This window comes from Accipiter gentilis, chromosome 11, assembly GCF_929443795.1.
Source record: "Accipiter gentilis chromosome 11, bAccGen1.1, whole genome shotgun sequence".
NCBI lineage: Eukaryota > Metazoa > Chordata > Aves > Accipitriformes > Accipitridae > Astur > Astur gentilis.
This window is the reverse complement of record NC_064890.1, coordinates 7,129,490-7,157,408: the sequence shown is the minus strand read 5'-3', so window position 1 is coordinate 7,157,408 and position 27,919 is coordinate 7,129,490. Positions and strand designations below refer to the sequence as shown.

General features: G+C 41.3%; 2 protein-coding genes across 3 annotated transcripts in view; both read right to left on the bottom strand.

The window, feature by feature from the left end:
* The window catches only part of DHTKD1 (dehydrogenase E1 and transketolase domain containing 1), a 206,926-nt gene that overhangs the window by 105,324 nt on the left and 73,683 nt on the right, over nucleotides 1-27,919 (bottom strand). The gene's annotated exons all lie outside the window — the stretch shown is intronic.
* Nucleotides 1,367-27,919, bottom strand: PROSER2 (proline and serine rich 2). Of its 2 annotated transcripts, none has more exons than XM_049814467.1 (4): nucleotides 27,681-27,919; nucleotides 18,058-18,273; nucleotides 6,020-6,275; nucleotides 1,367-5,106 (listed from the first exon to the last, which is right to left on the bottom strand). In XM_049814467.1, the coding sequence occupies exons 2-4, from the start codon at nucleotides 18,235-18,237 to the stop codon at nucleotides 4,115-4,117; spliced, it is 1,428 nt and encodes a 475-aa protein (XP_049670424.1). In that variant the 5' UTR covers nucleotides 18,238-18,273; nucleotides 27,681-27,919; the 3' UTR covers nucleotides 1,367-4,114. The 2 variants fall into 2 exon arrangements, with proteins under 2 accessions (XP_049670424.1, XP_049670425.1); XM_049814468.1 differs by having other exon boundaries at nucleotides 6,023-6,275.

Genomic DNA, 27,919 nt, shown 5'->3' with positions numbered 1-27,919 from the left:
GTTTCACTATAGATCGAGCCAAGTTAAATTGTCTCACACCAGCTCCAGGCTGCAGCTGGACACAGTTATGAGAGGCCACTTGCCCTGTCCTGGCTCAGACACATACTTGAGCCTTGAGGCAGCCCTGGAAAGCTTGAGGACAGGCTACTAGACCTGCTGATGCCATTTGGCTACCACCAACATCCTGTCTGGGGGAGAAACAAGGGGCTCGTGCAAATGGGAGTTAGTTTTTTTCCTAGAGTGATTTCCATTCTACCCTTTATGACACATAACCCCTGATATTTGGACAAATGCTCTATAACACCTGTATTTAAGGTACAATAAAAAACCCCTATCCCTCTTCAAAACAGTGCAACGGTTTCAAGGGTTCCAGCTGCTCCCAGATGCAACCTGGAGTTGTAAAGCCACCCTCCAACCTCCTACTCAGGGCAGCCTGGTTGAAGAACATGGGGCTGAAGCCACTGAAGGTGGCCTTTACCCTGGGGAGTCTGATCAAAAAGCAGCTACTTATTGCTGAACGTCTGTTCTTCTGGGGGTTTTGTCACTGCTGTTGTTTTTTATTAAATCAAAGGTGGTTAATTTTGGCTCTAAACCATTCCCTATTTGAAGTGGGACAAGTCCCCGTGCAAGATCATTTAGCCACCAGCTCAGCTATGTAGCATTTCATTAAGAAACCTTCGCCTCTATATACTTTACTTGGCAGCAGTATGTAGTACCACATGCCAGAGTCAGCACTTCCAAGCAAGGAACTATCTTTGCAGTCTTGATGTGCAAGTATCCAAACGGAAGACAGGGAGGCAGTAAGCACACATGCACATGCGCAGAAGGGATGGGTAGGGATAGTCTCTAAAGGGGAACTTTGCCCTGTGCAACAAGGAAGACTTCTACCCTCAGCAGGATCACACTCACTTATGGTAACGCCCACAGAAGGCAGGTACAGAAACACAAAGATGAGTTACTATTCTTTCATGTATACACTATTCCTCTTGGAAAAGTCATTTTAATATTGGAAAACATTGGCAAAGGAGGTCATTTGCCTACTTCAAACAGTGTTCAGGATGAAATTCATTCCTGCAAGGACCCTGGTCACAGCTACTGAAGCCCAGCAGTGAGAATACACATCTCTTGGCAGAAAACAGACATAAACCTTCCTGGTTTTGTTTTTTTTTTTATTCCTCCTTCTTCACCCATGTCATGACAGGATTGAGTTCTGGCTCACACATACACTTCCTCCTCCAAGAAAGATGCATGCTACTAAGAGACAAAGAACAAAATTCCACCTCCCATCAGCCATCGTTTCATTGATTTTATCCCAGTTTAATAGATGATTTATCAGATTTGTGCAAGACAGTTACTTCTAACACAAGGGGGGGGGGGGTCACAGCAACATATACACACAAAACAAGATACACAAAATAGAGCTAAATTTATATACAGATTATTAGCAGCTAGACTCTTTAACTTCATTTAGTACATGGCTTTACTTACTACAGTTTTAGGCACAGAGAAGAATTTACCAGTAGGATATTTGCTATAATGGAGGGCCACAATGAATACCTCATTCCAAGTCCTCACTGGGCAGAAATTGGTTTACCTAACGAAGATCTAACTCTTAACTTCCCACTGGTTGAGGATGCAGCCCTGCACAAAGAATGAAAGAACATGATCCAGCTAATTCAGCATACTGCAACTTTATACTTCAGATATTAAACATCTAATTTTTTTTTTTAAATAGTGCTACAGAGTTATTGAATAGGACTGAATTTCAATGAAACAATTAGTGTCAGGGTTTGTTCTTCCCCCCGCCCCCATTTGCTTAGCATGGACTCTCAGCTGTAAACAACTCAAAGAAGAGCAAGAAATTATTAGATGTGAAGATTGCTTTGTACGCACTTCACATTTATAATGAAGAGTTTGCTTTAGCAGGATTTAAAAGCACAAAGGTCATGAAACATTTAAATTTACTTAGCAGGTTATGTTAATAAATTATGATGCATCATCCACATGTAGGACTCCATTCCAGGTTGCACTAAAGCAGGTGCATGGATGTATTTTATGTGCTTCCTTGTCTTCCTGATTTAGCACTACAGACTCAGAGCCCAGCAAAATAAATATGTGCTTTACTTGCAGCATACAAGCAGCCTTTTTTGTTTCAGCAGCACTTCTCACATTTGATTATGCATGCGTAAGTGCTTTGCCAGACTGAAGAATGGCCACATATTTTAATTACCAATTGCTTATGTATAGTAAGCCTGTCACAATGAGGAACATGATCACTTACCCAGTGAAAAGGTTGAAAAGAATAACTACATAACAGAACCAGCCAGATACCATAACAACACAATTAAAAATTTAAGCAGCAAGCAGACAATTTAAAAAAAAACCAAACAACAAAAAAAACCCAAAAAACTTTAACTTATGAGGCAGGTTGAGAATGACGCAAAGATTTTTTTCTTCACAACAGCTTCATTTGCAAGTACAGCTCAGCAAGTTTGAAATACTTTATCACAAGAACTACAAACTTGTTTATCACAGTTATGTCAGAGCTCCTTGCTGAAGGGTGTGTCAGTTTCCATTATAGCCGCTCCCCTCTTCTCCAAGGTTTATTAGTCAGCTACTTGGGAAGAAGGGGGTTGCTTGAGGCTTTAGAAAGTGCAGAGAATAAGTGAGTTTTTCCCTTTAGAAAAACACAAAACACTGAGAACTCTTAAACATGCAGAATAACAACAAGAAATTTAGAAGGTCTGGAGTTTGGCATTTGATTTTAAAATGGCTATTCTTTATGTTTTCAGGCATACAAAAAGGGAAGGGAGTTTTAATGTGGAAGAGCAGCTTTGCCATATAAAAGAAAAAAATCAAACCAACACACAAATATATTTTGGGACCATCTTTAAAAGCATGTCTGTTGAACAAAGGCAAAATAACGCCAACTTGGACCGTTCAGGAGCAACGTGCTCTTACATACAGCTCTCTCCTGTAACTCCACTTAGCCTGCAAGAATTTTGGCTGTAACTTCTGTTATGCATTGGCAGGACAGAATCAAATAAGGCTGTGAACAGAGCATTATTAGGGCTGTCAAACTACAGGAAGATCAAGTGACAGTTTTTAGAAGTAACAGAACTTACAACTATTCAGTGTAGTACAGCTGTTGTTCAAAAGTAACAGTTTCTTCACAGGAACCCTAACATAAAAGATAAGACTTTTGACATAAGGTTCTCGCATTTGGTACAAAGTTAACTTGTTCCTATGGCTTCTCTGCTATAAGATCATCACTGGTACAGAACAGTTGGTGTCACAGATTGTCAGGAGACTCTTTGGCTGTCAGTGCGAAAACTGGTGCATGGTGCATATCCTTGAGGCTTATCTGGTGCCTTTCACTGGACACGTAGGTTGCTAGAGCATGACCAAGAAGCAGGTGGCTGGGAAGAAAGGCAAGACTTCAAGTGAAGCAGCAGAGCGATGCAGTCACCCACTCGAAGCTTGGGCCACTGTCAAGGAGAAGGTCAAAACTGAAACCACCCTCTGTACAGTCTTGAGTCAAGTGGGCACAGAGCAAGGAAGAAGACAACTCCACCACTCGTAGGGAACAAAGCCAAGCCGGATAATATAGACAACAAAAATTCAGTGAAGTGTGTCACGCTGGCCAGAAATTTCAGTTTTGACATTATCTCAAGCTCCCACAAACATACACACACATGTGGGCGAGACAAACGGAACTCTCTGTTTTGGCTTCAGAAAGAGCAAAAGGAAGATTTGCCATCCAGTTTGCTGTGTACAACTATACTGCACTGTACACTTTATTAACAAGATGCTGTCTGCTATAGTCCAGCATTACTTAAATAAAATTCCTCTTTGACTAAGAGCAACAGATGAGTATCTCTGAAGGAAGGAGAGCTGAAACCCACTGCTGTACGTGACTGTACATGGTGGTGCCAGTCCTTCTGGGATAAACACGAGCGGTCATTCCACAGTGTCTAGTACCTCCTTAGCTTGCCTGAAGCAGAGAACTTCCCCTTTCTTCTTCCAATCTCTTTGATCCCAATCCTGTTGGGACTATTCTAGCACAAAGACATGCTATGACTTTCCCCCCGTTGCCACAACATTCCTGTCCAAATTATGCTGTCTCTTTCAGTAGTCCCAGTTTCCGAAGTGCCTCCCTCCTAGCTTCTTCCGTTGAGCCACGGCCAGCAAACTTCACCGTTATCCCTTGGGATCGAAATCCTGAAGGCCTAGGCAGTGAGCCTGATCTCCTCCTCATATCCAGGTTTAGACTAGGTTGTTTATAATCATTATAATTTTTTGCTGTGTTCTGTTGTGTGCTGCTGACCTTGTTAGCAGCAAGAGCTACCTCTGGTTTGATTGTTACCGTTTTGCCCATAGGAAGGAAAGGGCTGGACTCGCTTTTTAAAATCTCATGGATGTTTTGATATCCATTGGGAACAGCATCTGCCTGTTTGGGCTGCACATCAAGCTGCTGAGTGGTTGGGGCATGGTCCACTTGGTCCTGAGCTTGTTTTCCCTTAACAAGGCCAAGTTTTGTCAGGGCCTCATATCGTGTTTGCTCAGAGGAGAGATCCCTTAAGGAAGAACTTCTGTTACGTGACAAGAAATCACTCTTCTGCAGCTTCTCCTCCAGTTCAGCTGCCAGAAAAGCTCCTCCATTGATGTTGGCCAGCACCTGAGCTCTCCGCTCCTGGACGTTAACTGCTGCTTTTGAAATAGTCTCATTGAATTCTTTGCCACTGACATTTGTTATGTTGATGTTGCTTGGGAATCGGTGCAGTTTGGGTGCAGGTGTGGGAGGGTGCTTCGGACCCACAAAATAATCACCATTGGCTACCGGGGTTTTCTTCCTGTCTGAATTCCCTTCCTTGAGGGCACTGGGGAAGCGCACCCTGCTCTCTGTCTGCTGCTCAGACATCTTCTGGGCCATGATGAGTGGAGTGGGGACAGAACGAAGCAATTTTGGATGCTGCACTGGAGGAGGGGGTGGAGGAAGAAGAGGAAGTGCCTCAGATATTGCTGGTGGTGGTACAGGGGGATGTGGGGGAAGGTCAGCAGGTACAGCTGGCTTAGGGCTTTCAGTTCTCCAGGTAGCATCCAACACTTAAAAGACAAAGCAGTAATAACGTCATTAAGTCTTCACATAGAGCAAAACACAAGGCTTTCTTTCACCTAGGATTAGCAAGCATCAATGCTCCCCTCCCCCAAACCTTCTAACGCAAACTCAGCCCACATTGTCAGAAGAAACTATAACTGAACTCCTAGCAATGGCATCTTGTAGGCGATGCTATAGTTCAAATCACCATATTTACAATGCATTCACTAGAAGTCCTCTTTCTGCCATTCATTCACAATCTGCATGTTAGCTTCACTTTGTTTCAATGGCTGCTTTTTCTATAAGAGTTTTGCAATTCTTGTTTTTTATTGTAACAGCCAGGAGGACACATTACATCCCACTGTATGTATTAGCTGATAAATCCATTCTCCAAAAACAGAGAGAGCAAATTCTACAGGGTGAAGAAAACAACATGCCATACACTATCTTGTCACAAACTTATTGATAAGATCACGTGCCTTTCAGTCCCACACAAAATAACAGAACAATCTGCTATCTTAAAACTCTTAGAGAAAGTCTTAAGAGGTCTTAGAGAGATGCAGAGCATAAACACATTGATGAATACTAGTCTGCCTTGCTGCAATGACTCTGCATAATACTCAGTTCTGTTACAACTCAGTCACCAGGTAGGGGACTGAGATAGCAGTCCAACAAATTAATTATGCGCATGACCTCCATGAGGGGAGGAAAAAAAACAAAAAACGAAAGAGTTATAGTAACAGTAAGAGTTTCAAAAATCCCAAGTCAAATTAAAATCATGGTCCTTAGAGCTCCTGATGTGTAATAGATTCATCCTGAGGTAGTAAGGAAGGTACAGAATTTCTTTAGCTGTATCTAATGAGAATTGGAATATGTCAGGGCTAGGTCAGAAGGAAAAAACACATTTTCAACAAATACTACTACCTGGTTCTGTATCTCTGCTAGGAGGGCCTTCATGGTCACTACTCTCAGGTGTTGACTGTACTAAGTCGATGATATCTTCAGTCTCTGAATGACTGGATACATTTTCTTCTGTTGACCTTGGAGACTGACAGTGGATGCCACTGTCATGTAGGACCGGCTCCTCCAAGTCGTCTTCTAAGGCATCTATGGTTTCCTCAAAGAACATGAGGACATCCTGCTCTTCGTGAGTTAAGTATTTCAGACTCTCATCATCCTAGGGTGAAAAAAGAAAAAAGCCAGAAAGATTAACACCCTACAGGTAAGTACACTGATCACAAACACAGCACCCCTCTTTTTGAAGGCAGAAAGGGGCAGGATGAAACAGGCAGCAGTCACATCAGAAGCATCTCCTGCTTGCTGTTTCATACCTTCCCAAAGAGGAATTCAGCCACTACAATGCAAAGGCTGGGGCGGGGCGAAGAGCCAGGAGTTTACAGGGCATTAGTTTTGACTGAAGAACAGCAACTGGTATTTCACCCTTTAAAAGTATCTAACTTCTAGTTCAGCCGACAAGTGTCCATTTGAGTTGGACCGAACAAATTGCTGAAAGATCATAAAATCAGACCAAAAAAAGGGCAAAAAAGCCCCCCACACCTGTCCCTTTACAAAGGTTAAGATAGCTTCTTCAGGCTCCAAACTGGAGTAAGCTGTTACAGTTGCTGTGTCAGATTCAGGGACAAGGCTTGGGGAGCAGCATGGGAGGGAATGGGTGCATTCAGGCCAGTCCTGAATGGGTCAATTCCCTTTTTGCTCTAGGCCAAAGTGGGACTTGGCTTCTAGAGGCAGAGCTGGAGATGAAATCTGGCTCTACCACTGCAATCTCTGAGTTATCCAGAGTTACATGGTAGATCACAAAGAAATAATAAGGGGGGAGAGAGTTTCTAATGATTTTACCTTTGAGTTACAGAAAGGAAAAACTTTAGAATAAGTATAAAGATGTGTTCCCTAGCAGTAAACCGCCTTGGACTATTTTCTCCAGCAGGAAACAATCCTGTAGACCACAGAAGTGATAAATAATCACTTGGATTATCCAGTCTTCATTTTCTCTGAGTCACTGCTCTTGATTAACTTAACACAGTATCGCTATGAGAAGCTAGGCAGCAATGCACAAACTCTTTTCCCTCCACCTACACCCTGGGAAACACTCACTTTTCCAGAAGCTTGGAGATGACAAAGAATGATTAGGAAAGGCACTACATTAAGACAATGGATACAGGAAAGACATTTCCCAAGAGAGCTGTGTAAGTTCTGGAATGTAACTAAGTATTGTTGAAAAATAAGTGAGGTTTTCCCTTTTCTGGATTGAATTTCTCTCCCACCAGGCATATACTGGAAACTTTGCTGTCAGTAACTTAACAAGAAGGCACCAGGAAAGCAATACAAGACAGTTTCCTTTCTCATCTCTTCTTTTCACTTCTCCAAGAACATCTGATTGTGCATGCAGGTAAGGTAACAAGGCTACTTTTCAATGGTGGGGAAATGTAGGTAAATACATATAGGTATGCAGTGCAAATATCCAAGAGGTAGACACATTCTTGCTAGGGCAGCACAACTTGCTTCAAACTCACCATGCCTGTTCAGATCATCTTACATGAGATTAGAATAGAAAAAAACTGTGTGCAGCTCTACCTGTTAACTCAGCTCCTTGCGCAAACAAACCTTTTATCCCCATCCCTAGCATTAAAAATAAGAACAATGTACCTCTGTAGAAAAATAATGCCTATAGATTAAGAACTATGAAGTGCTGCATTGTACCAAGTGGCAGTTAGTCTCTAAGCACTCAGAACACTCCAGATGACAAAATAAATGCTTTAAGGCTCTTAGTTGCCTTCTCTGGTGTGGCCTGTAGAACGTTTCCCTGTAAATAAATGAATGAAATACAGAAGACAGTCACACTGCCTTTCAGCCATTCTTAGCTCAGACACTTCAGGACAGGCTTGCTTGTCTGTGGCTGCAATCATGTGAACACAGCAGTCTTCAGCCGCAGGTGGCACAGGATTTTTTTGTTAACACTGAAGACCTGCAGGAAAATACAAAGTTGATTTCAACAAGAGGCCCATGCTACAACTGCATTTCTAGAGATTCAGATTTATTGTTCATCAGGGTGAACATGGCTCGATGGCTGGGAGACACAGGCATGGATACTTACAACTTTGTCTTAGCATCCACAGTGTACTGTCAGAATAAGTAACTTATTGCAGTTTGTAGCAAAACTGCTGTAAAAGCTTACATTTGGATGCCATTTGCAATTGCCTATTTAAAGGACTAACTTCAAAGGCTGACGTATTCCACAGCTCGCACCCACCACATGGCAGAGCTCAGCTTTCAAAGGCCAAGGAAAGTTTTACAGCTGCACTTGAAAAGTGAGAGACAGACAAGACGCCTTTTTTTTTTTTTTTCTCTCTTTCTTAATGGATGTTGCAATCTCCTTCCTTCCCCACCCAAATACTCATACAGCTGCTATGTCTGGTAGGCAAGAGAATGACAGGAAAGGAGCTGTTGTTAGGTAGGCCCTTAGCTGGAGCTGAACAGGACTCCAAGAAGCTTTTGTTGCGGGTGAGCTCATTGCAAGAGCCAGACTTCCGCAGGCAAAGAAAAAAAAGGGGGGTTGTGTTTAAGAAGTTCATAGGAGCAGCAGATCCAGACAGAAGTGCAGTACAGAAGTGATTGCACCACACTTTGTTCATTTAAAAGAACAACTGCTCCCACGTGAGCTTAACTCATTTGATCAAGAGCTGAGCAAAAGAGCATGTGAATTGAAGCAAAGACTTTCAGAAGCCCTTCCTTCCATCCATTTCTCTGCTGCAAGACTGAGCGCTTTTCCATGCCTGGTAAGATTTGCAGGAGGATTGCTCAGCAGAGCTCTGCCTGACTTACCATCCCTCATGGATCTTGCTGAAATGATCAGTGAAGAATCTGAAATGACTTAACCATCCCTTTGCAAATACATTTGTAGTAAATGGCACACCTAGATTTGAAAGGCCAACCTCATCTCAGTTAGGACTTTGATCTCTTTCCTCATGCAGTTTTCCTTCAAGATGACCAATGTCACATTTCCTCAGGAAAAAAAAAGGGGGGGAAAAAAAAAAAAAAAAAGACAGCAGCTCTAGAGATTAGGCAGCATTATGGCAGGTCACCATACCGAGATGCAAGGCATCCAGCCTGGCTAGAAACTCCCTCAGGCAAGGCACGTTTCAGTTTGTGAGACAAAGAAATAATCCCATTTTAGGCACACAAGCACAGTGAAGATAAACCTACCTAAGCTGGTCAAACCAAAGGAGCTCAGAGATGTAAAGCAAGCACTGACTTGCTTTACCACTGGTTTGAGAACAGTGGTGTATTATAAAATGTCCACTTGCATGACTTATATTATAGTACAGCTTTCAGAAAGTTTGGAGGAATTTTGTTGTGGTTAACTGATGCCAGTTTTAAACTAATTAGAAATAGACTTGGTAACCTTAGTTATTTGCCACATATTCCAAGTACTGGAACAGTTCATATTCTTTCTGGGCTGGTTTTCCAGGCCTCCTGTCTCCTTGAGCGATCTGTGTTTTTAACAGTCAAAGCACAGTCTTTTCAATTACTTGAGTTATTCCCCTCATATTTTCCACCAACTCCCTACTCTTAATACACAACATGCCTCCCAAAACTAAATCTCACGTACCCCTAACACTACCAACTTTAAACCTACTGTCAAAAGATAGCCTAAATTTGAAACTTGAAAATCGTGCCTTAGATGAGGATTAAAAAGGCTGCTCAGACAGAAGAAATTTGGGATGCAAACAGCTAAAATAGCTGAGTATGCTCAGCTGGCATTAATATTTTAGATCCCTGTGCAGTCAAACATTTCCTGCTTACATCAAACAGCAAAGAGTCTGTTAAGATGGTGTTTGGTATAAAAGAGGAAAAAGAAACAAGAAAAAAGATAAAAGAAGAGAACAGAATCTGTTTCATAGAAAAAAATCCCTTTCTACCTGTCCAAAACAGTGACTTAGTATCAAAGGCCCATAATTTTTCACACGCATCTGAAGAAATTCTTAATATCACATCCAGGCCTAGAATCCTAAGGCCAGCACAGCTTTGACTGAAGCAGAACAGCAGGGGAAATCTCAAGACATCTGCAGTGGTTAAAAAAAAATTCTTCTGAAAACTGCTAGACAACCAAATTTCAATTAGCAAAATACCAGGAGAACACCAGATTCAACTGATTCATCATCAATCACTTGACAGTGCCAAAGAATTAATAGGCACAGTTCCACAGGAGAGAAGTTACTGGATGCTTCTTAAAAAAACATGAAGGGACCAACAGTTCTGATATGTAGCAGAAAGAGACCAATGTAGCACCACTTAGGCCTTAGCCTCTTAATAACAAGGCAGGCAGTTCTACTTGTAAAAAGAAGGCGGAGGGAAAGAAAGCCCTGCATGCAGAAACAGTATCAGAACAGGTACAAAAGCTTCTGCACAGAAGAAAAAGGCATGTACCTCTGATTATGTTTACAGAAAAGGGAAACAGAATGGATAGTACTCCTGCATTTCTTAAGTTGGAAGCAAGTGAATTATAGATAAGAACAGGAACTACCATATAGAATCAGACTAAAAAGTCCATTTAGCTCAGTAGCCTGCCTTCAGCCACCAGTAATGCACAGGACAGGGGAACAGTATTGCTGTAGATTGGATGGATTTGCACTTTTCTTCCCTACATCCTTCCAGTCTCCAACAATACATGGCTTAAGGACTTCCCAGTTGCATCCGCATCTGTGTACTTAATAGCCCTTAATGAGCTTTTCTAGCATGAATTCATCTTATTGTTTAAGCCCATTTAAATGGCTGGCATTCACAGCATTCTGTGGCAATGAGTTTCATAGTTTAATTGTGTGCTGTGTCAAAAAGTACTTCCTTTACAACCCACTATCTGATGATTTTGATAATACCATTTCATTTGGTGAAGACGACTATAATATTGAATGTTGTTTTCTTCAGTTTATTAACATAATTGTACCTGTGTGCTTCATAATAGTTAGCAAAGCATATAATCAATAGGTCGTAAGTGAGGAAACAAATGATCCAGAAGAATTTAAAAAATAAACTAGATTAACTGAAGTCATAAACTAATTAAATTACTCCTAACCTACTCTTAAAAAAGGAAGCTGAAGCAATGCAAGATCTACTTAAACTCTGAAGACATCTCTTTAGTTATCAAAGTTAGGCTGATCAGCTTGTAATTTCTTCTTCCCTTTAATTTCTACGTTAGAACAACATTGAGAAAAACTGGGAGACATTTGAGGCAAAAGCCACTAAACACTTTTTACAAAAATCCAATACTTTCACACCAATCTCATTTCTCATGAGAGAGTTACTGACTTGGCCAATAGACATAAGCACAAGGTGTGATAAGCCTTGATTTGAAGGCTTTATTACATGCCCCTTCTCCCAAATACATTCGGAGATAAATAAGGAAGCTACGCCTAGATGAAGTTACAGCGAGGTGCCCATGTAAATGGAGGGCAGGGGAGAGATTTTTATTTTTGAGAAGCAGCATGATGTATGATAAATTGAATAATGAAACAAGACAACCCCTCAACAGGTTTATCCCTACATCTCTATTATCTGATACTTCACTAACAAGAGTAGACGATTAACTTAATATCTGTTGATACTCTTATGCTGGAAGATGCTGCTGCAAGAACTAGGTAGGACAGAATGAGACTTTCATATAAACCATGTAAGTGTGCTGGTAGTCCAAAAGATGAAATTCAATTGAATGCATGAATATAGAGTGATGAACAATGGCTAAGTGGCAATAAAAGACAGAAAGATCTGCAGGCCAGTTTAAGTGCCATAAAGAAGAAAGAAAGTGCTGTTCAGGTATGCGAATGTCATTCTGGGATATATTAACCAAGATGATGAAATAACAGCACATCCTCATTTGGAACACAGAGTTCAGATTCAGTCGCTGAACTTTGGAAAGGATGCAGCCAAGCTGGACAGGGTCCAGAACAAAGCAAGGAGCGCTGAGAGTTTAGCTGCACAGGAAGGCTGGCAGAATGGAGCACATTATGTTTTAAAACTGGAGAACGGGTGGTAGGCAGATGCAGCCCTGTATGTAATTTAATACATAAAATGTTGACCACTATGTGCACTGAAGGTGAGACAAGTTAAAGTTGGCTTTCGCATTACAGAAACTCTAATTCAAGTATTCCTTGAAAAAGAAAGTAGTGGAATACAAAAACTGCTTTGGAAGTTCAGGAATGCCTATCAGTGAGGTTTAAAGAGCAAAGCTGCCCACCTGCTGGAATAATCTTTATCTACCAGATCCCACTCTGAAGCAGAATGATGCAGCTTATAGATCCTGAAGGCAATTTGTGCTCTATGCACATTCTCACTAGCACATTTTACAGCAAGGTCATTCCTTGCTAGGAGTCAGGTTCTTTACCTTAGTTCTACACTCACAGTCCAGAACAAGTGGTCTTCCAGCCCCTCTTCCTCTCTACTTCTTGCCCTGCTGGTAGGAACAATGACTCTTCTTTTTCTAAGGCATACTGCTTGCAAGTCATGCTAATATCAATTTAAAGTGGATTAAGCATAGCACAGCTCTCTCCACACCCTGTAAGGAATGGCTTCCACATGCCCAAAGACAGCTGTATCCATAGAAAGTATCTAACAGTCAAAATAATTCTTCTCATTTTTTGTGTATTGTTTGGTAAAATACTTGGACATGGTGAAAGACCTTGTAGTACAGTAAAGCCTGCAGTGTATCAGTATCAAGGAGGAAAAACACCTTAATTTTATGAAAGAAGTCTTTCTCAGGACTTTCCCTTGAATGTGCCTGAAATGCAGTGCAGCATCACAAGACTCTAGACGCTCAATTTGTGAGAAAAAAAGGTGGCAGTGGGCTAACAGACTGTCATGGTTTAACCCCAGCCAGCAACCAAGCACCACATAGTCCCTCACTCGCTGCCCCTCCCCACCTGGTGGGAAGGGGAGAGAAAATCAGGAGAAGTAGTAAAACCCGTGGGTTGAGATAAGAACGGTTTAATAGAACAGAAAAGAAGAAACTAATAATGATAACACCAATAAAATGACAACAGTAATAATAAAAGGATTAGAATACACAAGTGATGCACAATGCTCACCACCTGCCGACTGACACCCAGTTAGTCCCTGAGTGGCAATCCCCCTGCCCCCACTCCCCCAGTTTAAATACTGGGCATGACATCACATGGTATGGAATACCCCTTTGGCCAGTTTGGGTCAGCTGCCCTGGCTGTGTACCCTCTCAACTCCTTGTGCCCCTCCAGCCTTCTTGCTGGCTGGGCATGAGAAGCTGAAAAATCCTTGACTTAGTATAAACATTACTTAGCAACAACTGAAAACATCAGTGTGTTATCAACATTCTTCTCATACCTAGCTCAAAAACATAGCACTGTACCAGCTACTAGGAAGACAATTAACTCTATCCCAGCTGATACCAGGACACAGACAGACAACCTGTCCTTTTCCAGTAACTCCTAAAACGACACTGGAATCCCAGGATCTCTTCAGAGAGACTGGGGCAAAGAGATAGTAACACGATGCACTTGGAAGACCAGGCCTGTTGCATTTGAATTATCTGTACCAATCTAAAAAGGACAAAGGTCATAGCAACTAATTTTTAGGCTCCAAGAGACATCGTAACTACAAAATAACCAGGTCAACCCTGAGTTAAATGGCCGAGTGTGTGAAACAAGATACTGAGCTAGCTCAGACTACTCACAAGATACTTGCTCTTCTTGTCTGTGTAACCAATGTTCAAAATGTCACCTGTACTATACAAGGTGTCTGGTAGTGACAAGCCATCTTCAGTGACTGTGTATCAAGTCTTGTTAGAGCCACAGAGGAAGCTTGTTTGAAGAAACAACAAATGGAATAATCAAGGCATCTTTTTAGAATCACGGCCATCTGCTGATTTAAGCCACTTGATTAGTGACCAAAAGAAATAGTCACTTGACCAAATTCTGGAGGTCACCACTGCCCCAAAAAGAGTGGTGATTAACTGCGTCATTAACCAGGGATCTGTCTGAACCAAAGGCAAAAAAAAAAAAAAAACCCCACCAAAAAAAACCACACCCACAGCATGATCCATTGAGAGTAACAAGAACTCACTATCCCTCAAACCTATCACTCAGCAAGACACGCTCGTATACAGAAGGTATAGTACTGAAGTCCTATCAACAGATCCAGGGCACTGACACAGCTTATTACTAGTGCAGTTCCAAGTAGCACAGCTCACTTTAGGTATAACCTGCTCCTTCTGGTATGATTTTCACAGGTGATACTATTGTCCTAGCATGTTATTCACACCTAGAAACTAAAGCAATTACTCATGGCTGAGAATAGATATACAGTACAATTATGAGAGTGAAGCACTGAAAAAGAAGGATTGGCTTTAAGAAGTCGGTCTATGCCTATTCGGTCAATGGAACAAGAGCAATTGCTTCAAAAAAAGCTAAGAACTAGTTCTATCTCTGAATTAAGTGTCCTTAAATTGCTGCAACTGTATTTCACTTCAAGTTAATTCTTATACCACATACCAGGGAGTGTCATTCAAGAATGGGTTTTGGAAGTCAGAATTGCCAAGCAGAACAGAGTGGTTTTGTTTACCCTCCCCCTTGGATAGTGCAACTGATTTCACATATCGAGAAGGTACACTTGTCTCATGCTTTTGCCAAGCATGTGTATAGATACCACCTTCACTGAAAAGAAAACAGAATATACATGCAAATTCATGTCCTCATATATAAGAGCTTCTATGGTTAAAAGATACAGAGAAAAGTTGGGGGCAGGAAACAGCTTTAGGTGATGGTGTGAGATGAAAATATCAAGGCAAACATTCCTCCCATTCAAATGTAGGCTCTTGTACTTGTCTTCAGCTGCTGTGATAAATTTGGCAGCATAAATCTAGACCCAAACATCATTTATATGGAAAATTCTACTGCAATCAAAACAGGACATGAGCACCTTGCTTTCCATTTAAAAAAAAAAAAAAAGAAGAAAAAATAATCAAACATGGCTTTAAGGACTGCAATTGTCAAAGATAAACTAAAAGCAGGATTGTGTAGGTAAGAAGCTGAGAAATCTGGCAAAATTAAACTGAACTGACAACACCTGACTGGTAAGAAGAATCACACACATAGAATTTTAAGACCTTTTTGGCACATGGCAGTTCATGTCCATCTCCTAGTCATTCCTAAAACAACAACCAGTTCCACAGCAAGTAATGCCAGCACGGATATACAGTACACAAGAACAGCCAGCAGTCAGCCAAACCAGCTCTAAGCAGTCAGCATAGGCTAAAGCCGGTCCAAGTGTTTGTCTCTATTATCACATCTCTAGGTTTGTTTGAATTCCACAGATGCAACACAAAGGTTATATTTAGTGACTAATGTAGTTTAACACCAAGAAGCTCAAGAGCCTCTTTTTTGTAGCCAAGTAGGAAGGAACCTGCAGCAGTACAGGCCTGTCATAAAAAGCACTGCTACACTTCTTCCCTTTGCAAGGCCATTAAAAAAAAATTAGTCAACTCTGGCATTCCTTTTTGTGTCTCTAGGTGAACAGACACAGAAAAGTGATAATGAAGAGGCAGGTATGTCTGTAGTTGCTTCTGTTTCAGGGCTATGAAGGTCTGGTGTGCCTGAAAATCTGCCCCTTCCTTTCTCAGAATTGGTCTAACAAATTCTTCATTTACACAGAGTTATCTATCCCCTCCTTCTCATTACACCACCAAATCTTCTGCATCTTGTGAACTTTTGTAACAAAACCACTGAAACAACAAGTTAAGGTGTCCAGGAGCATGTTCCAGCAACTAGCTTTCCTCTTACAAATTCCCTGATCTGCTTAGTGGACTGTAAAAATCATGCTTTTAATACACAGTTCCACAAGGACATAGAAAAAGAAATATTTGAAGAATACTGCTCTTCAGCCTGAGGATTTTTAAAGCCTCTTTCAGTGCTGAACAGACAAAAGGTATCAGCTAGTGGAACAATACTCTTTTCTTACATCAGATCACAAAAAGGAAAGATCTGAGCAGCACTGAAGACTTGACTATTCAGAATTTCCTTCATATTCAGATCAACACAGACCCCTTCTCAAACTCATAAACTGAAATTACACCTTCATTGAAAAGAGTTTTCATTCCCCAACCTGTTACTCCATGCATGCTAGTTGTCAGCCTTATTGGACACGCCACCTACTATGCTGGAAGAACAGTCATGGAAGGGGATCTGTAAACTCGTTGGTACATACTTCACTTTCTTCATGCACAAATTCAAGTAAGACAAACTAAAGACTTTGGGAACTTCTTTTGATGATGCACAGGTCTGATGGGAAATGCCTAAACCTGCAGCCAGCTTTTACTCCATCTATAAATTACTGCATTACAGTGGGATTCCAATTCTAGCTAATGCATCATCATATGGGTTATCACATGGTAAGATCTAGTTAGGCTAAGGGAATCTATGTCATTTTCTGACATGGCCGACTGACAATAAGACTGTACAAACATTCTGATTTATACACCGCCTCATTATTCAATACTGATTTTTTTCAAATGACTAGTCTCATGCCTGCTACTGCAGTTAAGAATAAAACCCATGGAAACATGGTTGGCTACTACCTTGAGAACCTGGAAAACTGGAGTCAGAGTAATCCATAAAATTACCTTGTAATTCTGCATAAAATTAAGCTGTAATTCTTTAACAAAGTGCAACTCCCACTGTAATTCTGTAAGATCCAATCAGTTTTCATATAATAAACAACATACTCTAAATACCTGAGTCCCAAAGGTGTACTTGGCTATGCTCTTGGACCTCACCTACCCTGACGCTTCACAACTTTTTTTCTCGTGCAGGTCAGAAACAGTTAAGGGACTAAATTTAGTAATACTTGTTTTGTGTTTTAACTAGCAACACAAGCTGAAGGATACAGCATAGTATTAACAGAGTTGTATTTTCATTAGAAACAACCAAGAAGGAACATCTTTAGAATTACCTCCAGTTGCCAAAAAGCTCACAAAGTAGCACAAAAACACTGAGCATTTCTGAGGTATATAAATATAGGTATCAACTTGCTGACTTATTTTCAGCACTTACTCCTTCACAGAAAACTACTTCACTACAAGGAAGCTAGCAGGGAGGGCAAAAATACAGAAAGCCTAATCCCATGTTTAAGGCAAGACAGAAATATAGATTTCCATTTAGTGAAAGCATGTTTACCAGAATGCTCTTTCCTCAATTAAAAATGGATGCTTTTCAAATGGTTGTGATGATAAAAAAAATATGCAAAGAACCATACCTGCTTTCTAGGCTTAGCCTGTCACAGTACAAACACCACTGTTGAGTTAATTGCCTGAATCATCTTGCTAACTGGAAAAATGCATAAGTACATCCTACTCCCTCAATTACTCACATACTATTTAAATGGCCACACACTCATATTCACTAATGTCAAGACAGCTTTGTTTATGGTGATGTATTTGTTACTCACCTAATTATATGAAGGTGGAATAAGCCGAGACCTTCATTCAGCAGTGTCAACAAAGAGCTTAAGCAAGAAACAGCATATAGAACAAACACTATCCTTAAGTTCCTTTACAAGCTACTTAAGAAAGCAAGGGCAGAGACGTGCACCAAACTGTGCACCACAAGCAGGTGGTTGCACCAAGTAGCCCAGTGTAATGTGTGCTCCTTACTGCCATTCCCAGTTCTCTGGGAGAGGTGGCCAGAAAGAAGCACTCCCCAAGCTCTCAGAGACAATCAGACCAGAACAACAAGCTGTTGTACCAAATCAGAGCAGTTATTTCTGGCCTTTCGGTTTGTTAACAACCAAGACCAAAAGCAACCACTTAGTAATAGAAATGGCAAAAATCAATGCTTAATAAAGAAATAAATAAAATCCTGTGATGTGAACAAAGCTACTAATGTAATTTGTATCACTAAGCATAAAGCTCATTAAACACTTACCAAGGCAAGATTTCTGCACCTAACTTGGCTGCCATGATTCTCCACGCTGCCACCCCTCTCCATGCTCCCACACGTGTGCTTTGGAGATATTTCGGATGCCATTTCAGGAGAATTTGAGAGGAGATTTCTAGGCATCACACTCTCTTGACTTATCGATCCCGATGCAGCGTAGAATGCCATCAGCGTATTACGTAGGGCTGCTAGCTTTATTCATTTCTGAAAACAGAGAACAATGTGTTACATTGAAATCTGGTTTTTAAAATACTTGAAAAGGAGTGGAAAGTAAACAGTAAAGAAAGATCCCACACAAGTTAATAAGGGGTGTATCTTTATGCTCTGGAACACATCTACCACCTATGGGCACTTTTTAAAAAAACTGGTCTTCTAAAAGGTGACTTTAAAAATACAACATATCAAGGTTCTGTACCCCATCTCGTGTGCTTCCAAACCAGATGTCAAGTTACAAGCATGGACCCTGCACACATACCTGTCCTACAGATTCAGTTTGTGTTTTCCATTATAACACATCATTAACAGTAATAAAATCCCATCAGCTGAGATACCAACTGACCCAGTCCAAATATCTTCATCTTTTATTAGCTTTTAGACAAGAATTCTATTTATCAGATCATGAAGGAAACAAAATCCAGTTCATTTCCTAACACTGCTGCAGTTAACTCGTGTGTTACTGAAGCAGCTCTATGCCAACTATTTTTGGTGAAAGATCCATGAACGGGGCTTGGTGCCATTTTTGCACCATCGCATTACATAGCAAAATTGCGTTTCAAAGCTTACAGAGCTTTTATTTCACTCAGCCATGAAGAAACAGTGCTTGTACAATTGGAAGACACTTACTGGAACAGACATATGCACCAGCGCTTACTGGAGCAAAAGCCCCCAGTTTTTTAAGCCATCCTAGTGCTCAGTTCTGTAATAACTCTCTGAATTGTCATCATCTCCCAAAACACTCTGACAGAATTTCTACCTTCATTCTCAAAGTATCACAAAGACAAAAGTCATCCTTGTGCACTAACAGCACAAACAGAGGGCGGGTAGAAAGTAGAACCTAGCTCCTTTGTCTCTCCAACACATTAAAACATCCTTTGCAACAAGAAATTGCCTTGTCCTTTAACAGCCCATCTTTTCACTCGCCCTGCCTGTGACCAGGAAACAGCAGTGATGTGTTCCTCAGAACAGTCGGTTCTGAGGTACCACATTATATGCAGCCAGCTGGGAACTGGATACCGCTAGCCTGACACTGTACAAATGAAATGAGATGGACCTGCTTCCCAAGTGCTTCTCCCTTTATTATGGTTCGAGAGGTGACATGAGAAGCAAAGTCAAGTCTGCATTTCCAATTCAATTGGATTATTTCTCCTTCCTCCCTACCCGTCAGCTGAGGGCTGAGAAACCAGAGCCTCCTGGTAAGCTGATTAGCGTTTCATAGCAGTGAGATAACATCTGCCAATACTGAGCAACAATTCCATCCTGCTGATCATTTCCTCCCAGGAGAAGGCTATGACATTACCAGAGGTACGTAGGAACGCTCAGTCATCTATGCCATAGCACCAACATGTGTCTGGGCAAAGGCTCCCACACAATTTAGCTAGGCTGCAGTCCAGCAAGTCTTGGAAGCACAATCCATGTGAACAGAGCACTGGATTGCCACAATTAAAGCATCTGATAGCCTTTCTTATGAACATTAGGTCTAACAATTAAGATTTAGCCTTGCTTTTACATAGGAAGAATGCTCTTCCTTTCTTCTATTAATAACATTAGCTACAAAAGATACAGTGCATCCTCAGGATAATGGTCTTTAAGTGATACCACAGAGGTAGAAACATGCTTTTGGTCCTGGTTTTTAGAATCACAAGACAGGCAGACATAAGAGCACTGCAGCAGCTGCTGTACCTCTGGGTGCCATGTACCCAGGCTCAAACCAAAACACTACACTGCAGAAAGCCTAACCAGAAAAGAGCAGCCCGAGTCTAGAACATATCCTGCAACAGCAGCTCCATCTACAACAAACCCTGTGGCACTGAATAGCCACACAAAAACACACACACAAGAAATTATGTATCATTTTTAGAAGATGATATTATCAGTGAAAATCTTGACTCCTCTGAAATGCTACACACAGTCACACACACACAAAAACATATGTCTATATATCTCTCATTTTTAGAAGGCAAGACTATCAGAGAAAATCTTGACACCTCTGAAATTCACAGAAAACTCCCACTGACTTCAGATTTTATCCCATGACTTTCAAGGTGATGTTCAGATGGAAAAGAATATTTTTCTAAGGAGGGACCAGCAAGAGGTGAGTACTCCTACCGACATCCAACATAAGGTGAGTATTATTTCTCCACAGGATTTTTAAGCTGCAACATCAATTTTTATCCAGTTGTCCCCAGTATAAACTGGATATGCCATGTTTGTTCAGTCCCTCAGTGATGTATTATAGATAACTACTAGATTTCTAGCTACAATTATACTCAAAACTGTTTGTGAATATTTTATAGACTATATTATGAGAGGTCATAGCTCCACATTACAATAGATACCACAAGACCTGCATTTAAAGACTAACCAAATGAAGATATTAATCCAAGTTAGCAAGAAACCAATCAATGGGCCAAAACTTTGAGGGAACAGGAAGTATTTAAGAGTACTGTTCTGCTTTCTCCAACAGCAAAACCTTAGCATAACCAGGTCTAAGCTTCATAGTGGGCTATCTGCATCCAGGACAGCAGGAACACCCAGATTCAGTAGTAATAAACATTAAAGCCACAAGTTCTAAATAACAACAAATAACTGCTTCCAGCAAGCTCCTGTTACTCATCTCGGAGTTCAAGCTCAGATGTTTCACAAAGCTCCTGAGCAATGAAAAGGCAGTGACTGCAACCAGTTAAGACAGCCACACACACAAGATCAAGTAGCAAGCCTTATGGCACTGGTTCTGCTTTTGCATGTAAGCCATAGCTTTTTTGGAGCTTTTACTCATTTCAGAAAAGCTCGGGAGCGGGTGTGATAGCCTGTGAGCCTGCAGAAAGGGGCTTCTGTCTTTCACATCATCTTTAACACTTCAAGGGTACACATCAATAAGATCATAACCCATTCACATAGATTAGTTCTTCTCCCCTTTGCTGTGTTTTTTATGCTTTAAGGGAGAAACTCCTACATATTTGTACAGTGCCTAGTGCAGCTACAGCTGTTGTGAGGTTGCCTGGCACTGCTGCAATAGACACAGCATGCTTTACAAATTCCCCTCCTAACCACAGCTAACATAGAAGTCCCTTCATCCTTTTTATGTCCCCTCTAAGTGAAAGACTTAGTGGATTTAAGATAGAAATAGCCAAGAATCTAATGAATTTCAAGAAGACCCCACTGCCTGTTTCAGTAGGATTGCTTAGGTAACAAGCAAGGGTTCAAAAATAAGGTAACCATTCTCAGAGAGAGCAAGAACAGCAGGATGACAGGCGGCTGTTCCTCCTGACCTTCAGAGATGCATTAAATATGAAAGTTGCTCACAACAGGATTTGTTGCTTGGTCTATTCAAATGCATTGTAGCAGGTGGGTTTTTTTGGTTGGTTTGAGATGTGTGCCTGTACCATTAGGGATTAATAAAAATAAAAAAATCAGACAATGATACAAGAGTGCATAAGCGTGACAGGAACAGTACTATTTAGAGAGAAGATCCCAAATATTAAACCAAAAAGGCATCTTAGGGAAACTGTGATTCTATCAGCTGAAATGATGACTTCTTGGTTACACTAGAGCTAGCCTTCCTGAGATATTTAAAATACTACAATTCACATATCATGCCTGTTTGTCAGAGGGTAGTATGAGGAAATTGAAATATTCTGAAGTTAACATTGAATTTTACCTCCAAAGATTTAATTTTGCTTTGACAGAGGCACATAATTCAGAGAGACTGTATTAAGTTGCCATTAAAGATAAGGTGCAGTCTGTCCTTTTAAAAAGGGTATTTTTATAGTTTTGCTGACTAAAATTACTTCTCCACTGAAGTTCAATGTTAGCATTTACAAGGGACTGTTTCTGTAGTAGCAGGAGACCGAAAAAATTGTTTATTAACAATCCTATTTGAAGACTAGCTTAATAGGCAAAAAGATCAATCCCACAAAAATGAAAGACATTTAGAGGCTAAAAGTTAACCACTACATAAGCCAGGAGCTGAAAGCCAGCAAACAGACAGCATCATGCCATTTACTGCACAATATATTTAAGGTAAGTAGAGTCAACAATTTTTAGAAAGTTCTCATACATTTTTAAAAGGGCGCAATATCAGTCTCTCCCTCCCTTCACTATATGTACAATTTCTAGAACGCTCTTTGCATGAACCATTTCTTAAGCTAGATTTCTAAGCCTAGACAGTACTCCGAGTATCACACACACTTTGCCTGTTTAAACAGCTATTTCTCAGTGATACAACCAAAACAGAAGAACTGGCCAGTGAACTTCAAGGTTTGTTTAATCTGTCAGCTGTATACAGACACACCAATGTACACACTCAGCTGTGCGCACGTCAGTCATCTTTGACTCCATGGTGGTGCTTGAGTTTGGAGAGTTAAGCATCTGGAAAAAACATCTGAAAGTACTCTGAGGTCATTCAAAGTGCTACTGTGGGATAGGTTTTATAAAAAGGATGGTACAGGGACAGACTAGAGACCTGTATCTCTACTAACCTCTGACAGCAGCAGATGCTAAAGGAAGAGTATGTAAAACAAGGCAAGCAGAGAGTAGGAATTCATTCAGATTCCTGCACATTGTAGTCTGGAGACCACAGGGCTTCCCAAAACAGGCCAGGTATTTGTGTCTAAACTTGGTGAATTTTCCCTTGTATTAAGTGCTCCTGCAACATACCTTTGAACCTGCTGTACAAGATCACAGCTAAACAAAACCAACTGCCCCATGACATGTCTTCACTGAGCCACTGCTGTTACAGACCCTCAAAACTAACTGATCCAGTACGGTGGACATATTTCCTCCTTATGAACAGAGCTATCAGCAGCTGAATTCTTCTTATCTCCTTCAATATATGAAATACAGATTAAATCCTTGAGCTGTAGAGGTAACCCATGTCCTACTCTTGTGACACACAGCAAGATTTAAGCTTTCTGGTAGAAGAACAGACTAAGTGACAACCTCACAGGCAAGTTAATTCTAGGAGCACTCAGGATGGCTGAAGAGCTATTGCTTAGAGCACATAAAAAAACCCAAATCAGACAGTGAATTTGTAAGCTGTTCTTATAGAGTCAAAACAAAACTGAAGTAACAATCAACAACACTTGATGTTTAGGAAGCAAGGCAAACCAAAACTGGCCAACACAGTTAAATTCTGACTTTTCTTCTCCGTATCATAAGTGTAGATGCTTATGATAATGTGCTAATGCATTTTACTATGATGTACATTCCTTATCTGCTCATGAAAAATCCTGTCTGTCCAAAATAGTCATGGCTATTTAACAGCCAGTAACCAGAATACATTTCTGTCCTTGTTTAGAGATGGACTGCCACCATAGTACAGCCAGGAAATAGAAAGCTGACCATTAAAAAACAAACAAACAAAAAAACCCAACAACAAAAAAATACACCCCAGCCTATGACAGTATGGTCCTCTAGACAAGAGCCAGGCCAACAGCATTTTTATAGACACTTCCTTGGATAGAAATTCTGACTGAGATTTTCAGAACAGGTGTCAAGTAAATCTGAACAATGTTTAGCAAAGTGGGAAGTCGGGGTACTCCCATGGTAGCACAGCAGCCCGGGACAGTCATGCAGCTACAACCAAAGTAGTAAGAGTGCTAACAGTCATGTGAAACACCCAGAATTCAAGGGAATTTAATGTAAGTGACCCCAATATTGTGTTTTAAACTTTCTGGTTTCTGTGGTGCATTTGTGACAATTCAAACTTTCCTCTACAGGCTGGAGAGCTACAAAATCTGTTAGTTTTAAAACTAAAAACAAAGATTCTCTCAGTCCTCTAAATCTGGAAGCTGGAGCCTCAAGGAACACACTGAATGTCATTCATACAACTCACACTAGAATTTGCGAGAGCTGCCAACAGTGAAATAATTAATCCTGTGTATATAAGTTTTTAAAAGATCTAGATGGGCAAAGCACCAATTCAGTAAAACTTAAATCCAGCTGACTTCACTAGGATATTTCATCACATGCTTAAATAGTTTGGTGAATTGGATCTCAAATTAAATGTAGCAACCACTTGAAAAGAAAGGAAACAATCACAAACCAACATTTTCATCGCTTAAGTAATAATTCAATTGCTACACTGAATTCTCCAAATCATGCTTTGCTCAGAAACAATACTTGAGGTCACACCTTTGACCACATTAATCCAAGCCTCAAGATACCAGAAAAAGGGTTTGATACTGTGCTTCATTCTTAACTGATCTTTCTGGATTTTCAAGAACAGCCCCGTACTTTAGAACTTTGTTACCTACTGAAAACAACTAAGCCAACACAAGACAAGACACCTTTTGCAAAAGCCTAGATCATCATTACCTCATCACCCTCTCCGCAGCGTCTGGGAAATGCTGCTTCTTAAAACAGACAGTGGAATACCAATGCAGGATTTGATGATGGCACATTGATCGACCCTCAAGACAGAATTTATATTGGAAAAAACTGTGAAGCATGTTCTCACATGTCTTTGCCTTTTCCCTTGTAAGTAAACTCTGTTCCCCGTTCACTACATCAACAAGAGTTCAGCTGAATCCTGTTGCCTAAAGCAAAGGCCAGTGGCAAAGGTTCATATTCAAGATTGTTGATCAAACCACCAGAGAAAGATCCCTGAAGTACTCACATTTCCCATGCATTTACATCAACAGAATCCCTCCCTGCCCCAACTAAAACTACAGCCAGTGACAAGTAGTTATTTTTCTTTAGATTAACATCATATCCAAGGATAATAAGACTCTCACTGGGACTATCCAGTAGAGATTTGAAGACCAGTATCTGTTCAGTGGCAACACTACATATGATACCCAGAACTGTGTAGTCCAGTATTATATGGGGCTTTAAACACATCCAGGTGATGGCTGAGGTCTCCTCTGACTTCAAATGTCCTTATGCAAATTTCAACAAGTGTCCAATTCCTTTAAAGTTACTCTTTTTAAATCTCCCCTGTTAATATCAGGGTGGTGCTATCTATGACAGCCAACACTTTAAAAACATGAAATGTACATAAACAATTTCAGGCACTGACTCCTCTGTAATTAGTCAACTTCTGTCTTGTTACAGGTGTAGCATCACTGGGGTTTAGGGTTTCATTATGTAACTACTGCTACAGTCATGGCAAAGGTGAACCAAATCCTGTTTTACAAAGTATTTAAGACAGCAAGATAATTTTCAGCCCCAGTACAGCTGTGTCACAGTCTCGTAGCTGGATCCTAGGTTCCTTTCCTGTGTTTCCTTTTGTGACTGCTGTGCTGGTATAGGGAGGAGGACAAAAGATATCTGAAGCACAAAGCAGAGGTGTTTACTTTAAAAGCAGCTAATTTAATGCACATTTCATTCCTATGTAAGCACATAAAGGTCTGCCTGCCTGAGGCAAACAGAGCTGAAAACAGCACCAGCAAAACACAGCAGTGAAGTCTTGCCCTGGACCTTCCTTGGTACAAGCATAACCATACACACCCAATTGAAAAGCATATCTTTAAGCAGTTAGTTACACTGGAAATTAAAGTTCCTTGCTTTTATTTTTTAATTAAAAAAAAAAAAAGAAAAAGGAGGAGGGAGGACCTGGTAACAGTATCTGACACCGCCTGTCTGTCTGGCTTTGAAAGCCACATTCATATGTTCATTTATTTTCATGCTCCAGTGTTTTAGAAGGTCAGTCAGCCTGAGACTTGTCAACTGCTCAGGAGTTAAGTTGTTCCAGTTACTATATCCAACCAGCAAACCCCTCTGCCAACATTCTTGGTTAATATTTCTCTCAGAGGCATGCAGAAAAAAAAAGCAGCTATGACCAACGCGAGGAGAAGAGTTTTACTATTGACAAAATAGAGAGATGTAATACAGAATCTCTCAGTAGAGAGATGTAAAATAGCTTCTCCCTGTTCCTCTCCAATGTCAGGCATTACTTGTACTTCTAGTCATAAAACTTCATGTTACTCATTCACTCTCTGTTGTAAAAACCCCAAACAAATCCTTGATAAGAGAGACACAGCTGGAAAAATCTATTCCATTTCTGAGAAATAATTAGCATCTTCATTTCTTGAAGACCCAAGTGAGCAACTTCTTTTTTTTTTTCCTTTTGCTGTTTAAACATCAGCTCTCCCCTTATACAGCAGTAATTACTGCAAAGGAGAAAAGCCACAACCATTATTCTTTATATTAGTACCTGTACAAGGAAGTCCATCTGCGATGCTGCATTAGTCAAGGATCTGTAGAAGTGTCTTAAAATAATACCTTTTTATTAGCCTAAGCCAGAAATTGCAAAAGCTTTTAAAACAAAGACTTACGCTTTAGGGTTTGGAAAGAAGTCTTTCCTTCTGTGCCCTTCATAAAAGGAAGGGGAAAGAAAATAACTGTTACTTACATTTCTGATACTTGTTATAGTTTCAAATCCTTGCAAAATATTTAGACAGATAAACAAAACAACCTCCTCCGAATTTCTTCCCTATTTCATCTGCATGCTTGTTACCGCAGGAATCATCTCTTGCTACACCCGTGCACAGGACCAAGCACAACAGAGCTCCACTTTGAGCTACCTCCTCTCGGTGCCACACTAAAACAAAAACTATTCAGGAAACATGCCCTTGAGATCCCGGATTACTGAAAATCCCAAGAGTGTTTTTAAGGCTGTGGTTTCTCTTACACATACTAAACCTCACCTGAACTACCTAAGATTACAAAGATTAAGAAGCACCAGCCATCTCATGCTCACCGTCTCCAGGTGGAAAAGGCACCTGACAGGGGGTAGTGGAAAAAAAAGTATTTTGAACTAGAATCTGCTACTTTTTAAGCCAACAGGTTTTCCAATGGCTACGTTAAGTCGCAGACAGAAAACAATGAGGAAGAATAAGGCAGCTCTTTCCCATCACCCTTAGTCACTCAGTAATACCACACATCCAAAGTTTAACAATGCACGGGTAGGAAACCTTTCTTAACTTCCCCCCCCCCCCTCAAAGCTGTGCCGGTCTCCCTTTCCTCGCTGACAACTCAGCGGGCGGGGAAGGACAGACAGACTGACGGACGGGACAGACACCGGGAACGACCCGGCCGGGGAGAAGAGCGAGACGAGAACCTCCACGGAGCAGCCGCCGTTCCGACTGCTGCTCTTAGAACCGCGGGGTGAGGGGAGGGGAAGTAAAAAAAGAAAAAAAAAATCCCAACCAACCCATTATTGAGTAATAAGAACAACACTGATCCATTCCTATCAAGGGCTGACAGGGGGCCTCGCTGAGGGAGACCGAGACCGGGGCAGGCGGAGCGGCGGGAGCTCATCGCCTCACAGCGGCGGCTTCCCCGCGCCACCAGCCCCCGGTTCCCGTGAGGCGAGCACCGGAGCCGGCGGGGAGAAGCCAAGATCCCCTCAGCCGGAGCACCACGCAGGGCGAGGGGGAGGCTGCACTCACCGGCTGCGGGGAGCAGTCCGCACCTCTCCCGGCAGGGGCGGCGGGAGGGCAGAACGGAGAAAAGCGGGAAGGAGCCCGGACGAAGGACGGCGGCGGGCAGGTGGCCGGAACGGTACCAGCCGCCGGACAGGGGCTCCGCCAGCCCCGAACTCATGCGCACTGCGCCCGGCCACCACCCACGGCGGGAGGTTAAAGCGACAGGCGCTGCGCCAGGCTGGGCTGGGGCGGTTCGTCCTGTG